The 14,038-nt window shown below is 37.5% G+C and overlaps 4 protein-coding genes across 4 annotated transcripts; 2 read left to right on the forward strand and 2 right to left on the reverse strand.

Moving 5' to 3' along the window:
• Positions 1-1,418: 1,418 nt before the first annotated feature.
• On the reverse strand, positions 1,419-6,610 carry LOC110372146 (zinc finger protein 883). Its single transcript, XM_021328707.3, has 6 exons — positions 6,371-6,610; positions 5,491-6,265; positions 5,020-5,202; positions 4,284-4,437; positions 2,222-2,368; positions 1,419-1,875 (listed from the first exon to the last, which is right to left on the reverse strand). Exons 1-6 carry the CDS (start codon positions 6,503-6,505, stop codon positions 1,485-1,487), a joined length of 1,785 nt encoding a protein of 594 aa, XP_021184382.3. The 5' UTR covers positions 6,506-6,610; the 3' UTR covers positions 1,419-1,484.
• A 236-nt stretch (positions 6,611-6,846) lies between these two features.
• On the forward strand, positions 6,847-9,575 carry LOC110372140 (inhibitor of nuclear factor kappa-B kinase subunit beta). The gene has a single exon (XM_021328699.3). The coding sequence runs from the start codon at positions 7,221-7,223 to the stop codon at positions 9,531-9,533; it is 2,313 nt and encodes a 770-aa protein (XP_021184374.3). The 5' UTR covers positions 6,847-7,220; the 3' UTR covers positions 9,534-9,575.
• A 412-nt stretch (positions 9,576-9,987) lies between these two features.
• On the reverse strand, positions 9,988-12,497 carry LOC110372147 (uncharacterized). The gene has a single exon (XM_021328709.3). It carries the CDS (start codon positions 11,783-11,785, stop codon positions 10,070-10,072), a length of 1,716 nt encoding a protein of 571 aa, XP_021184384.3. The 5' UTR covers positions 11,786-12,497; the 3' UTR covers positions 9,988-10,069.
• A 328-nt stretch (positions 12,498-12,825) lies between these two features.
• On the forward strand, positions 12,826-13,578 carry LOC110372163 (neurogenic differentiation factor 2). The gene has a single exon (XM_021328726.3). It carries the CDS (start codon positions 12,841-12,843, stop codon positions 13,402-13,404), a length of 564 nt encoding a protein of 187 aa, XP_021184401.1. The 5' UTR covers positions 12,826-12,840; the 3' UTR covers positions 13,405-13,578.
• Positions 13,579-14,038: the final 460 nt, after the last annotated feature.

Here is a 14,038-nt window from a genome sequence, read left to right on the forward strand (position 1 = left end):
TCAAAAATATCGAAACTCGTAACATTGCCATCAATCATCAGTATGGACCATTTGGTATAGGCGAAAATTTTATCAAATATGCATAGTTTTTCAAAAATGTTTTGATGTAACAGAACGGTATAACAATCACTTATTGAAACTGCATTATCAGTTTTCTGAAAATCATATCAAAAACTTTTCAAAACACCAACAAACTTTCTGCTAAGAATTAGTCTAGAACAAGGATATACCACTATCTTAGCAATTCTCCGAAATTCAAATTTAGAATACACTCTTACGCATGCTTGGCTGCCCCTTTTGATGCTAGCAACATATTCCAATCATTAAAACCCTTTGAAACATACCTAAAGTTCATAAAACCAAGATTTCGCATAGGTGCCCGTTTTTTTTGCAAAAGAGTTTATTATTTTACTATAGGTATATACATAAGTATGTAGCCTTATAAAAGGTGAAGGCACTAAGCGGCGGTCCTTACAATAATAATATATTACAAGTTGGTGTTAAAAATATTAAAATACGTAAATAGAGAGCAATTGATAATGTCAGATTTTAACTAATATGTAATATTATACTGGGAATGTCTAGTATCTAAAATATCTACACATAAAAGGTACATAATACTATATATTTCTAACAATTGGCATAAAAACATAAGAAACATCAAAACTAGGTATGAATCAAACAAGAACAAGGGTCACTTATACTTTAGTGACAAATGATTGTGGTCTAGGCTAAAGTAGTTCTTCCTTTACGCCATAGGATTAACAAGTACAGCCTAGACAAAACTAGTATGTCCTAAGCCCGATAGGATAAACCAGTTTAGCCTAGACAAAACTAATTGATCCTGATATAAATAACCACACTCTAAGATAAACTAATACGGCCTACTGTAATTATTACAGTAATTATGTCTAGAAAATAAAAATGTTTTGTCATAATTTTTTTTGTAAATAAATTAATTTTGATAAAGATGATTAAAAACTAAAACAAGATCGATTTTAATACCATTCGTTGTTAATATTGATTTGAACCAATTATTACCAATTTTAAGTTATAATTTAGCCTCGTATTATATTAAAGCCTTCGATGTAGGATAGAGAAACATCACAATGCATATCTATTACTAATTTATAAGGAATAGTTCTCGCCAAAATAATGGCGGTTCCTAACTAATTTCCAAGCACAGACGTTGCTCAGACCTATTGTCAAAAATTGTTTCTGTTTAGCGACTCGCACAATGTCCAGAGCCTCCATTATGTTTGCCACCAATTATTGTTAATGTTACACGTTTTGAGAAAGTCATCTCAAAGAAAAGATTTTGAACAACCTAATAAGAAAATAAATATTGAATTTCATATCGCATATCATTCATAGCCATAAATTTTTGTCCAGTACAACAAGCTTTTTATATATTTTTTTCTATGCATCCAATTTAATATACAAATAATTTAGCCGACTTTAAAAAAAAGAAGTTCTAGTAATACTTAACTCTCTTCATCGGGCAATTTAATAGTAATCCCATTGACAACACCATTCGTATCACAATGGTTAATAGTTATAACTATTCTACTAGGATCTATATGAACGGGCCCAACATCAGAATCGGGTTTCAGACTTAACAAAGGCATACCTTTATCATTTACCTTTAGCATATCTTTATCTTTGTAATTTATTGGGTTGAACTCCGGGGGTCTGATTTTTAGTAAAGGGGGGTCGTCAATGGGGTTGTTTTCGGTTGGTTCTGCAGTTTCTTTGGTAGGGGGTGTAATTTGGGGGTCTTGGGGGTCGTTCGGGTCTTTCCCGTTTGTGAAGTGAATTGGGTAGTGTTGCTTCAGTTCAGATTGTAGACGGAAACGGGTGCTGCATATTGTGCATCTGGAATTAAATATAATTTTGTTAGAACACTTATTATTTTGATTGTAATGTGCGCTTATAATATATTTTTTCTTGGGGGTTTTTAAAACATTCTTTGGAAAAAAAAACTCCATAGAAAACAGTTTGCTTTAAAAATGAATAACATATTTAAAACATGTAGCAGAGAAAAATGTAGTGTGTGGGGTTGCCCAATGCCCGGATAGCTGAGTTGAGGAGGCATATAAGCAGTCGCTCCTTGTAAAACACTGGTACTCAGCTGCATCCGGTTAGACTGGAAGCCGACCCCAACATAGTTGAGAAAAGGCTCCATAGCTACTGGATATCCTAAAAGCCAATATAAACTTACTGGTAGGTATTCTGTCCGATATGCTGCCTCGTATGCTTGACCAGATCGTTGCTCTGCGAGAAGGCGCGGTCACAGTACTTGCACTTATAAGGTTTCTCACCCGTGTGGATACGCTGGTGACGCTTCAAATGGTCCTTGCAGGTGAATCTGGATTTTTTTATTAAGAGATGAAGTTTGTGAGATTATCGGTTGAAAGCAAATATATTTACAAAAAAATATAAAAACTATCCTAGTGAAAACAAAAAAAAAACGTAAAACTAAAACTCATCAAAAATTCATCCAATCTTTCAAACCGCGCCTGAAACCATGGCACAGCTTGATCATGTATAAGATGATAAGGCAGGTATAGAGTTGGATACCAGCTAAAAAGCGTCTCCAATCTTACACTAGTTCATAAACTGACATAAAACAAACGAACCGGTAATAATGACGTGAAGTCAACTTCGTCAATACAGTTGAGCAATTCTCAACCTTATCACTACACAATAAGGTCGAAACTCGTTTAAAATCGCTAAAGGTGAACTTTTCCAGAGTTCTTAATTTGAATAAATTATTTTTTTAATTGCATTTAATGTTGTAAGGGTAAGGGCATACTCTCTGGCTCTCTTGGACGAATACAATTAAAACATAGCCTCTAAGTGTTTTTTTAAACTCAAATCCTGTATGTATTCTGTTGTCTAATGTTTCACTGGTTATCAATAAAGCGTCAGTCGCTAGCCTATAATTTCTGCCGAGAAGCCAAAAGTTATAGTTTATCTCTCAAATAACTTCCTGACCGGCTACCAGAGACTATCAGTGACTATTGAAACTGGCCATTAATATCATACCCAGTGGCGGATTTACCAATAGGCCAAGTAGGCCAGTGCCTAGGGCGGCAGATTTAGGGGGGCGGCAATTTTTGCGATTTTTTTTACAGTTTTTTTTTTATTTTTAATAATTATATGGGTACACAATCCATATATAAATAAACGATTAATAAACGCACTGTAATATATGCTTAGGTTTATGTGATCATGAATTTTAAAATATTCCAATAGTGTTTCAATAAAAATAAATTGAAAAATCCGCTCGCTTCGCTCGCGGTTTCTTCATCATTTCTGGTTTAAGGCTCCAGCAGACCGGATGCGTATGCGTAGACGTAAGCGTAGTCACGCGCGTAGTTACGGCGTAACCATGAGTTGTAATGTATGGAAATGTATGAGACACCCGCTTGCGTAATGACGCGCGTGTCTACGTTACGCAAGCGGTGTGGCCTGTCTCATACATTTCCATACATTACAACTCATGGTTACGCCGTAACTACGCGCGTGACTACGCGCGTGGTTACGCATACGCATCCGGTCTGCTCGAGCCTTTATTCTGCGCTCTTTGAGTCCAATCTAACAAAAAGTTAAAGCACCGAAGTAAGAAAGTTAAGAAACCGAAAACAACTGACGCTCTACGCTGACGATTTCTAAGCTGCTCAGGAGGTGGAGGACTTTTGTGTCGCAAATAATTTCGCTTTTGTGTCCCAAAACTCAAAAAAGTTCGCGCTCGCTGCGCTCGCGGCTTTTTTACTTGACACTGGTTTTTATAAACTATGTAGTTAGCGCTTTATAACTTTGCAGTGGTATGAATCCAGTTTCTTTATGTTAAACCTAGCAAAAAGTACCATGAATGATTTCTACACGATTTTTAAGTACTTCAATTACAATTTTAGTCCGTGATTATATTGTGTCGTTTTTTTAGGGGCTGCTCAATAGGTAGTCCTCCCCGGGTACCACCCAATGCGGAGTACGCCTCTGATCATAGTACCCGAACGAATGAACCAATTTCAATTTAGCTTTTTTTTGTATTACAGGTGTTTTACGGGCGAGTTTCATGAAAATCAATTGAGAGGTTTTACGCTTTAAACTCGCTGTCAAATAAACTTGTTAGGTCAACATTAAACTCTTTGTTACATAGCGGGTTGCAAAAATTATCTAGTAACTGACAGAAATATCATTAAATTCACAATCATTAGGGGCGGCAAAAATTGAATGGCCTACTAGCGGCAAATTTGTAAATCCGCCACTGATCATACCTCATGTTACAAGTGTCGCAAGGAAACGGCCTGACGGGAAGGTGTATCAAGGAGTGTTTCTTCAAGGAGTTTCCCTTAGTGAAGGCGGCTCCACACTCCTCGCATTTGTAGGGGTGCTCCCCGGTGTGGGTCGCCACGTGGGACGTCATTTGTCCTGGAAACAGGATTTTTACTTCACTACATAGTATAAACAGCGATAAAGTCGCTTTTTCTGTCCCTATGGTCCTGTACGCTTAAATCTTCAAAACTACGAAACGGATTTTGATGCGGTTTTGATGATGGTTTCGATGATTAACATTATAAATGCGAAAATGAGTCTGTTTGTAAAGTGACTGAGCCACTGTGGTAGTATAGATAGACAATGTTGTTATCAGTTCACATGACAATTGTATTGAATATCAGATAAGCTCATTCAAGTAATAATGTGAAACTCTAAATATCGTGACCACATTTTCAAATCATATGAGAGAATAAGAGAAGAGACCCACTTTTTTAATAATAAAGGAAGGGAAAATAAATACATTTTTATTAAATTCCTAATATTAAATTAAATATATTGCTAATTATTTCCAACTTCTATTTGCCAAATATGAAGAACTGCCTCTTCAATACACCAATCTTGGTCCATTAAGAAAAACAATAATAATTAAAATAATTTTTTATATTTAATATTTAAAAATGTAAATCATATGTTAGAAAATAAATAAATGATAAAAAAACATTAAAATAAACTAACCTTTGGTACAAAAAGTCTTAGGGCACAGGTGACAGGCATACGGCTTGACGCCGGAGTGCCTCATCATATGCTGTCTCAGGTTGGAACTGTTGGCAAAGCCCTTCCCACACTGAGAGCAAAGGTACGGCGTCTCACCCGTGTGGGTCCGAAGATGGTCTTTTAGACTGCACATTTGAATAAATCCTGGAATATTACAAGTTATATGATAACAATGGTAATTTGGCTTTTTTTTTGGTATGTCTAAACCATTTCATAAAATTTCAATAGTTAAAAAATATTTAGTCTTTTTTATTTAAATTATACTAATGCTTACATTAAGCTGTAATAGCAGATTTTTTTCATATTGTGATTTACAAAGCCTGTAGGTTTTCTTAGATGAATGAAATCTAAACAGACAGTAACACCATTGAGTGTTATCTTACTTTCAATGAAGTCTATTATACATAAAATGGTAACAGAAGAGTATCTTACCCTTATTGCAATAAGAACAGACATAACGCTTTTGTTCTTTATGTGTGTACATGTGTGCCATCAGTTGATCTCGCCGGGAGTATGTTTTGGAGCATTTCTCACATTTGTGCATCTTCACGTCGCTGTGCAGCGCCAAGTGCCTCTTCAACAAATGTTTCATAGCAAATGCCTTCCCACACGCATCACATATAAACTCCTTTAACTCATTCTTGTTTCTATGTTTCTTCATATGCTGTGACAGTGATCTCTGCTTCGTAAATGTTAACTGGCAGTCGGGACATTGTAACAACTGTGCCGGCTCCTCAGCCTCAGTCTTAACTTGAACATCTCCACTTTGTTCCACTATTTGCTCCAATAAGGTCTCGTCACTAACAAGAAATGCACTCTTATGATGCTTAGCAATATGCCTGTCCAAAAAACTTTGATTAGAATACAACTTATCACAAACGGTACACGCTAGTGATAATTCGTGTAGTTCTAAATGTTTTAAGTATTTCTTCTGTTTTGTAAAGTGTTTGTTACATTTGGTACATGAATATTCTTCACTGAATTCAGTTTTCGAAACATCTGGATTAAAATTGAAATCTTCATAATTACTGAAGTAGTCATCGTTTTCTGATTTGACTTCATCTGGTTCTGGCTTTATGGAACTCTGTAGAAGTTTTTTGAATTCAACCTGCGCCTTCGCAGCCTGCTTGCGGAATGTGTACGCCACTTGGAGCACCTTGACACAGGCATCGCAGAGGTGTTGTGGTAACCCATCCTCCTTGGACACCTAAATAATAAAATTTTAAAATACTTGAATTTTACACAATGTTACAAGTTAAATATTATAATAATGTAACAAGAATAAATATTCAAGTTTTAGCACTGGTGTTACCTCTGTTGAAGTGCACTGAACAAGCAATTCATCTAATTGAAGATAATTTTCCTCAATTTCAACTGTTCCATATAAATCCACCAAGGTTACATTGTCTTTCATACAAGTCCGACACGAAGTGGTTATATCTAACATTTTATCTTAAAATTAAGGCGATTTTAATGTTCAAAATTACATAAATAATAAACATCGGACGAAGCAAAACCAACAGCAACAACTGCAACTGCTGCAATTAATTTGACACTGACAGACGACAGTCACTGACATGACGTTTGCGTTTTGACGCGGTGACGTGTGGTGTTGGAAAACAAAACCAGATTATTGCGGATATTAGAAAAATAATTAATTAATTAAGCACTTTCACTTTTTATTCGTTTTAATGTTGTCATAGTAATTGGAATAAGTTAGTTGTAAATATAATCTTAACATTGATCGTTTTCATTTCGTAAAACGGAATGAATGTAAGATAAGGTTTTTTCGAAGCCACTCGATTATCCAATAAAGTCGTGGATGATCCTAAATCGTTTTATCAGAAACTTATCTAAAAGAAAGTCGTTTTTTTCTCAGAAACAAGTGTCTAATACAGATAAGTGTTATGTGACAGTGAAAACGTTCAAAACTGACTGTTACAACAATGGATTTATGCCTTTTACGCATTTATTTCTATAAACTAAGAACATCGACTCTATAAAAAACCTAGTTATCAAACAAAGTTTGTGGTGGCTTTCAAATGTACTCTGTGGTGGCTTTTGTGTAAACCGACTGAACGCAAAGTTATTTTTATATCATAGCCTAATTCTTAGAGTTGCGTTTTCCTGTTTTATTGCCTACTTCAGTAGGCACGTAAGAAATGGACGACATAATCTTTATCGGCGACTGGATAAAAGAAAGAGAACTTGGAAAAGGAAGTTTTGGTACAGTAGTGCTATGGAAACACAAAAAAACAGACGAGAAACTAGCTATCAAGACTTGCCAGTGGGGTAACGAGCTTAGTGAGAAACACAGAGAACGATGGACGAAGGAAGTGGAAATGTTACAAAGTTGCAGGAATCCCAATATTGTGGGGACAAAGGATCTGCCGCCAGAGTTCGAAACGGGGTTGGAGCGCGCAAACCCGTCGCGCCTTCCAATACTCTGCATGGAGTACTGCAGCGGTGGTGACCTTCGACAGGTGCTCAACAAGCCTGAATCCTGCTCAGGTCTAAAGGAACAACAAATCAGGCAGATACTGAGTGATCTCAGAAACGCCATGCATTTCCTCCATCAGAACAAAATAACACACAGAGACCTCAAGCCAGAGAACATAGTCATGCACATATTAGACACAGTACAGACCAATGTAGCTGTTCAAGGCCAAAGGAAGGTTATATACAAACTTATTGACCTCGGTTATGCTAAGGAAATAGATTCTAACTCTGTTTGTGCCAGTCTAGTTGGAACTTTACAATACTTAGCCCCAGAAATTATTTATAGTAAAACCTACAGTAACTCTGTTGATTTTTGGTCATTCGGTTTGGTTGCATTTGAACTTATTTGTGGCAGGAGACCATTTTTGCCTTTCATGGCTCCTGTGCAGTGGATGCCGCATGTAAAGAAGAAGGCTCATGAGAATATTTGTGTGTATGAAACTTTCCATGGTGATATTGAATATTCCAATGAAGTGTTCCCTGAAAACTTTATTTCAAAACCGTTCAAAGCTCTCATTGAAGATTGGCTGAGAATTGCTTTAGAGTGGGACCCTAGGTTGAGAGGCAGGGATGCACCGTCTAGAGTCACATTCAACATACCATCAGAACAAAAAGAAGCAGCTAGCAAGATAGTTATTTTTGATGTCCTTGAAAAGATTTTAACAAAGAAAATAGTCAAAATATTTTCTGTAGCAACATTGTCCCCGCTAGCTTATGAAGTTGATGAGGCAACCACAGTTCTAATGCTGAAATCTAAAATATTCAATGATACTCAGATACCCATGAGTGAACAGATATTAATCACTCAGATGAACTATATGGAGCCTGCAGACGATGAATGTATAGTTAAATATTGGAATGAAAACATCATGTTATTCTTGTACAATAAGAAGTATATCATCAAAGATAATGTAAAAGCAATAGTGCCAATGGCTATACAAAGGTGTCTAGAACACCCAAAGACATTATATAACTTCAAGAACAGCCAAAATCTATACAAAAATGGTTTCTATCTTGTCTTGTCACAAATGGAAATATATGACTCACTTATCAATGGATTGTTTGTAAGAGCAGAGTCGTTGAAATATGAAGGAAAACAATTGCTACTCAAACATAACTCCGTTGATAAAAATCTTGGGAATCTTCTAGCTAAACATGAAACCCTGAAACAGTTGACTGATGCTGGTAAAACACACATTTCTGCATTACAAGATGGCCCTAATGGAACAAACCTTCTTGGTGGTTTTGAAAAAATATTCAAGAATACAGATGATATCTCGGAAAGAATAAACAAACTGCAAACCGCGTGGACTCAACTTACAGTGAGACTTCAGTCTGCCACTAGACGAAGCAATGAAGTTATTACTGCTGATATCAACAACTTTGTCACTAAATACAATTACCAAGCAGTATATGCTAATGCTTACAAAGCCTTCTTAGCTCATAAAAAAGCAGAATCCATGAACCGATCAAGGGAGAAGCAATGCACTGACATTACCAAAATAAGCTATGACTGTCTCAAAGTCAGAAGCAAGATATTAGAAGAAGTTCACCAACAACCATTTGTACTGAAACTTATGGATGTAAGCACAGAGTTCTCCAAGATTGGTGATATTGTACTCAATGCAGCAGATAATACAAATAAATTGGCCGCTGACCTAAGCAATGTTCTGGAGGAACTGACAAACTGTACTTGGTCAACTATCAGTCTTGTGGTGAAAGACGCTGAAGGTTTTGCAAATGTTCCTTATAGTGTGGTGTCTTTTGAGAAGAAGGATTTCAAAATTGGTGAACCTGTGTCTAATCACTGCATGAGAATGACTAACAAGTTAGAAGATGACGAGGAACTAAAGTCCATTATTGAAGACAGTCTGAAAATCAGGAAGAGTCAAATGAATTTGTCTATGAAATTAAATTCCCAAAAAGAGCTGCTGAACAAATCAATATTAGACTTTAGCTTTTTAAAAGACGCTTAAGTGTTTATGAGATTGTGATTTATAACGTAATTATGTGCCTTATTATCTGTGTTTTATTTTAGGAATTAGTTATTGTAATATGGTGCTAGATATATTACTTTATGTAATACTTAGTTTTAGATATTAAGTACCTATTGTTATTTTTTATGTTTTGGTGTTACTAACGAATTGAAATTGCTACCTATTGAATGGAATTTACTATTATTTTAACGAATTTATTTAATTCTAACAGATACCTATTTTTTGTGTTCTAGTCAAAAAGCATAATATATGAATAACATTTAAAAAATAAAAAATATACATGTTTTAAATATATTGTTGAATTTAAGCAAATCTATGTTCTGTTAGAACTTTTATGCAATTAAAACAGCTATAATTTTACTTTATGTTTTAATTAAAGACTCAAAAACATTGGTTCCTTAAAAGCACACAGGCTGGTACTTGTATAGGGAACGAAACATAAAATGAACAAAGTGCCTATTGTATGAAAAAAACTGCTAACAAAGTCACCTTGCAACCCGCAAAGCAGGAAAAACTCAAAGTAAACTACCGGTAAATTGTTCTAACCAATCTTTGAAGTTATTAATTATTTTTTGTAATTTTCTCACGTCTGCCGGGGTTTGTAGGTACTCTTCGGGGGCGAACCTTGGCTCGGGACTACCGCTGACGTGTAACCAAATAGCGAAAACAGCGTCATCAATGTTCGCAATCTTCCTACGACAAAGCCTGGCTGAAGTCAAGCAAATTGCCACCAGAGCGCTCATGCTACCGACTGAAACACTTCTTGTATTCTCTTTACGAGCAGCTAGAAAGTAACTCCTCAACAAATTCTCTGTGGCATCATCTAAATCTACTTCAACTCCTGCGACGAGGTCAATATACTTTGCCACATCTTTCAGGGCTTGTATCTCTTCTTTACCTACTCCTGCTGGTTCTACGGCCTGCTGCGTCATAAAGTCGACTATTTCGTCGTAGTATTCTCCGCAATCACCTCGACAGACGTTACCGAACACGCTGGCAACGTTGAACAGAATCATCTTCTTGAAATCCATGCCTTGAGCCCAAACTGCGGACTTTAGCTTTGTTGGTCCTGTGCCAGTATTTATATTCCCCGTTTCTATAGCTGAGAGAACAGATGACACTTGCTTCTGATGGTAGATGTGGAGAGGTAATGGTAGCATACAGACTCCTCCTGAACTGCTTATTAAAGCAGTTGAAGCCAAAGAATTGGCTGTTCCTAAAATCACGTGTCTATCAGCCAGTTTAGCTGCTTCAGTCATTATTTCCCCCACATATCTCGTATCAAATCCTCCAGCTAAGACGTGCACAATACTTGCACCGGTTATCGCGTTTGCCTTTATACTTGTAAGACTCAATAGCAGGTTTATCTTAAGGTGCATGAAGCAGTTCAAAGGGCAAATATTCACGCCTATACTTGAAGCGAGACAGTATATGAACTTCCAAGGTATACCTTTGCAAGCCTTGAACAAATCTTCTACATCTTTAGGTATGGAGCTAGTTATTGGTGCAGCCAAAGGAATTACTTTTTCTAAAGACCAGACAACTGTATTCTTTTTCGTGACAACGACATGCAAGATGTATCTCAATCCGAGATTTAGCTTTGGAAATAAATCGTCGGGAATATGAAAACGTTTTAGTAGTTGTTGATCTGGAATTTTAAATGTAGCAGTCACTTGTTCTCCACATCGCCTAAATCCGCTGTTTTCAAATAGAATACTTTTGCACACAAAGCATTTTGGTGGGTGTTTGGGTATGTAGTGTAAGATAACTTCGCTGCCTTCACATTCCTCAGGACATGACCAAACGGAATGGTAAACATAGCTCTCCGGCTTCGAATAACTTATCAGCAATCCATCAATTGTCACCAAGCCATTATAATGTCGAGGATTAGATTTCAAAAGTCTGGGAACGCTCTTCAAACGGAGTGTTACGGCAACCTGCGCATGTTCGATACGATTCTTTATCTCGAGGTCGATAGCCTGAAGGCATGCAAACAAAACATCGTTGCACATATTTTTTACTTTAGTTGGTTCTTTTATCAATAGTTCCCCTATCTCGGGAAACATATCAAATAAATCCATAATGTCAACCTCCAATAAAAACCGTAATGGTGGAAACTTACAGACCGTTTTGTCAGTTAATTGTTCTAGGAAATCCATGCAGTTAGTTTTCATGTCATGTAAGTAACGCCTGCTGTCTAAGTATAGCAGCAATTTACATTGTTGCTCCATTGCTAACGAAGTCTTAATTAATTACAAGTTAACTGTTAGTAAAGTAAAACAGCGTTAACTAAAAACTGCAGCTGACCTCCTTCGTGTAATAAATATGGAACGATTTTCCCGCCTTAATTAATTTTATTTTTAATTGGTTTCTTGCTGTGACTTCGGTATGTAGCTAGACAGCCAGTAACTTCAATTAAAGTTTTCAATAGACGTATGAAAAAGATATTATTTGTGAGATAAGTAGTGGAAATAAAAGTAATTTTAAGTTTTTGCTTCGTAGCATTAATAAATTAACACCAATTTCTTCATGAAGCGAGATCGTGGGTGCGATTTAGGTATGCATAAAAGAAACTTGCAATATAACGTTGCCTAACTTAAAGTGCAAAGGGCCAAATTGCAATTGCAATCTATGCAATCAAGTAGTAGCATTACATAATGACATTTTGCGTCACCGATGATCGCCTACACGTGATGGTAACCCACGTAGGAACAGTTGAGTACTTCGGCAAGGTCGGTAAACAATTAGTCCACGCAGAGCCTTTACAACGGAAATGCCGAATCGAATATGCAAATGATATCAATCGGATTACTAGCCATTACCCAATGACTTATGTAGCTGGATGTTGTTCATTCATTGTAACGGAGGTACAGGAGAGCGGTCAAGTGTTATGGTGTCTATGGTGGTAAACAATATGGCTCTAGTTAGAGCACCTAATCACTTATTTAATGCATCATCATCATGTGTCCTATTTTTAAAAATAAGTATTACTACTGAGAATTAAGTTTTTACATTAGGTATTGGGTCTTCCTATGGAAAAACCACGATGGATGGAACCACTTAGTATGATGAGTGAATGACTTAATACTTAAAGTTAAAATATGCACATTCTAAAGTGTGGGCAGATACTTATCTTATTGCAACAATAAAATTTGGTCAAATTCCTGCAACATAAAATATCATGTTCCATTTGACACTTCGTATTTTCCATAATTTATGTTTATCGTAATTGTGTAGGTTTTATTTCAATACAATGCAATGTTAAAAGCTCCCTGCGTGACTGTACATGAACGGAGCGGGGCAAGTGGGCGGAGTGAGCGTATTTTTCTTGCGGCGACGTTGCGCGGGCGGCGTGGTCGCGTGGGGCGGCCGCCGGCGTCACTCCATGCCCGATCACGACAAGTACCAGCTGCGGCCCCGCGCCGCGCGCAGCCGCGAGCCGCGCGCGCGCCGCACGCCGCAGCCGCTCAGCAAGTACCGCCGCAAGACGGCCAACGCCAGGGAGCGCAGCCGCATGCGCGAGATCAACCGCGCCTTCGAGACGCTGCGCCGCGCCGTGCCCGCGTCCGCCATCACGGGCACGCCGGTGCCCTGCGAGAAGCTCACCAAGATCACCACGCTGCGGCTGGCCATGCGCTACATCACGGCGCTGTCGGCGGCGCTGCGGGAGACCAGCCCGGAGCCCGAGGGCGCGCGCCCCGAGCGCTGGCCCTCGCCGCTGTGCTCCGACCTGTCCGAGTTCTCCACGGAGCAGGAGACGCCGTCGGAGTTCGCGGAGGACTCGCTGTCGCCGTTCGACTCGTTCTTCGCGGAGTTCGACTGCGACTACATCGACCGGACATTCGCGTGATAGTGTTGTGAGTGGTGCACTGCCGGACTATTTCCAATTAGGTACCTACTATTTAATTCTCCTTTTGCCATACTATTAATTATTACTTATAAATAACTATATTTTATTTTGTATGAGATATATTTTGAGATTTATTTATTTTTTATTAATAAATTTTAATTGTTATCGTTATGAGCTCATGTGTTTATTTTATCACCGTGACGTGTGTGTCTGTGTAGTACTTATAGAGCTAACTGATAAAACTTTGCAAGTCATTTAAAATTGCATCTATTCATTTAGCTTATCCGATTCATAGTAATTCTAGATATCTATCATAGCTTGGTCACTATTTGCTTATCTCAAAATTACAGACAGGTAGGTAGAGCATGCTAAAGGAAAATAGGCCACTGTATTAAATACTGATATGAAGGTAACCTATATGTTGTGCGCAATAATAGATCCTTTTAATTAAGAACTTACCTACTCATATGTTTGTTCAGCATAGCAAAATTAATTGGCTCGCTGGAACTCCTACATAAATCTGATTCCAACCCCATTTGAATCCCATTGAAGGCTTACCCTTAACTTTAATCAGCAATTTACATAGAAAATGACTGCAGGTTCATAAACCTCCCTAATTTAGGAATGTACAAAT

This window comes from Helicoverpa armigera, chromosome 16 (assembly GCF_030705265.1).
Source record: "Helicoverpa armigera isolate CAAS_96S chromosome 16, ASM3070526v1, whole genome shotgun sequence".
In the NCBI taxonomy this organism is placed as follows: domain Eukaryota; kingdom Metazoa; phylum Arthropoda; class Insecta; order Lepidoptera; family Noctuidae; genus Helicoverpa; species Helicoverpa armigera.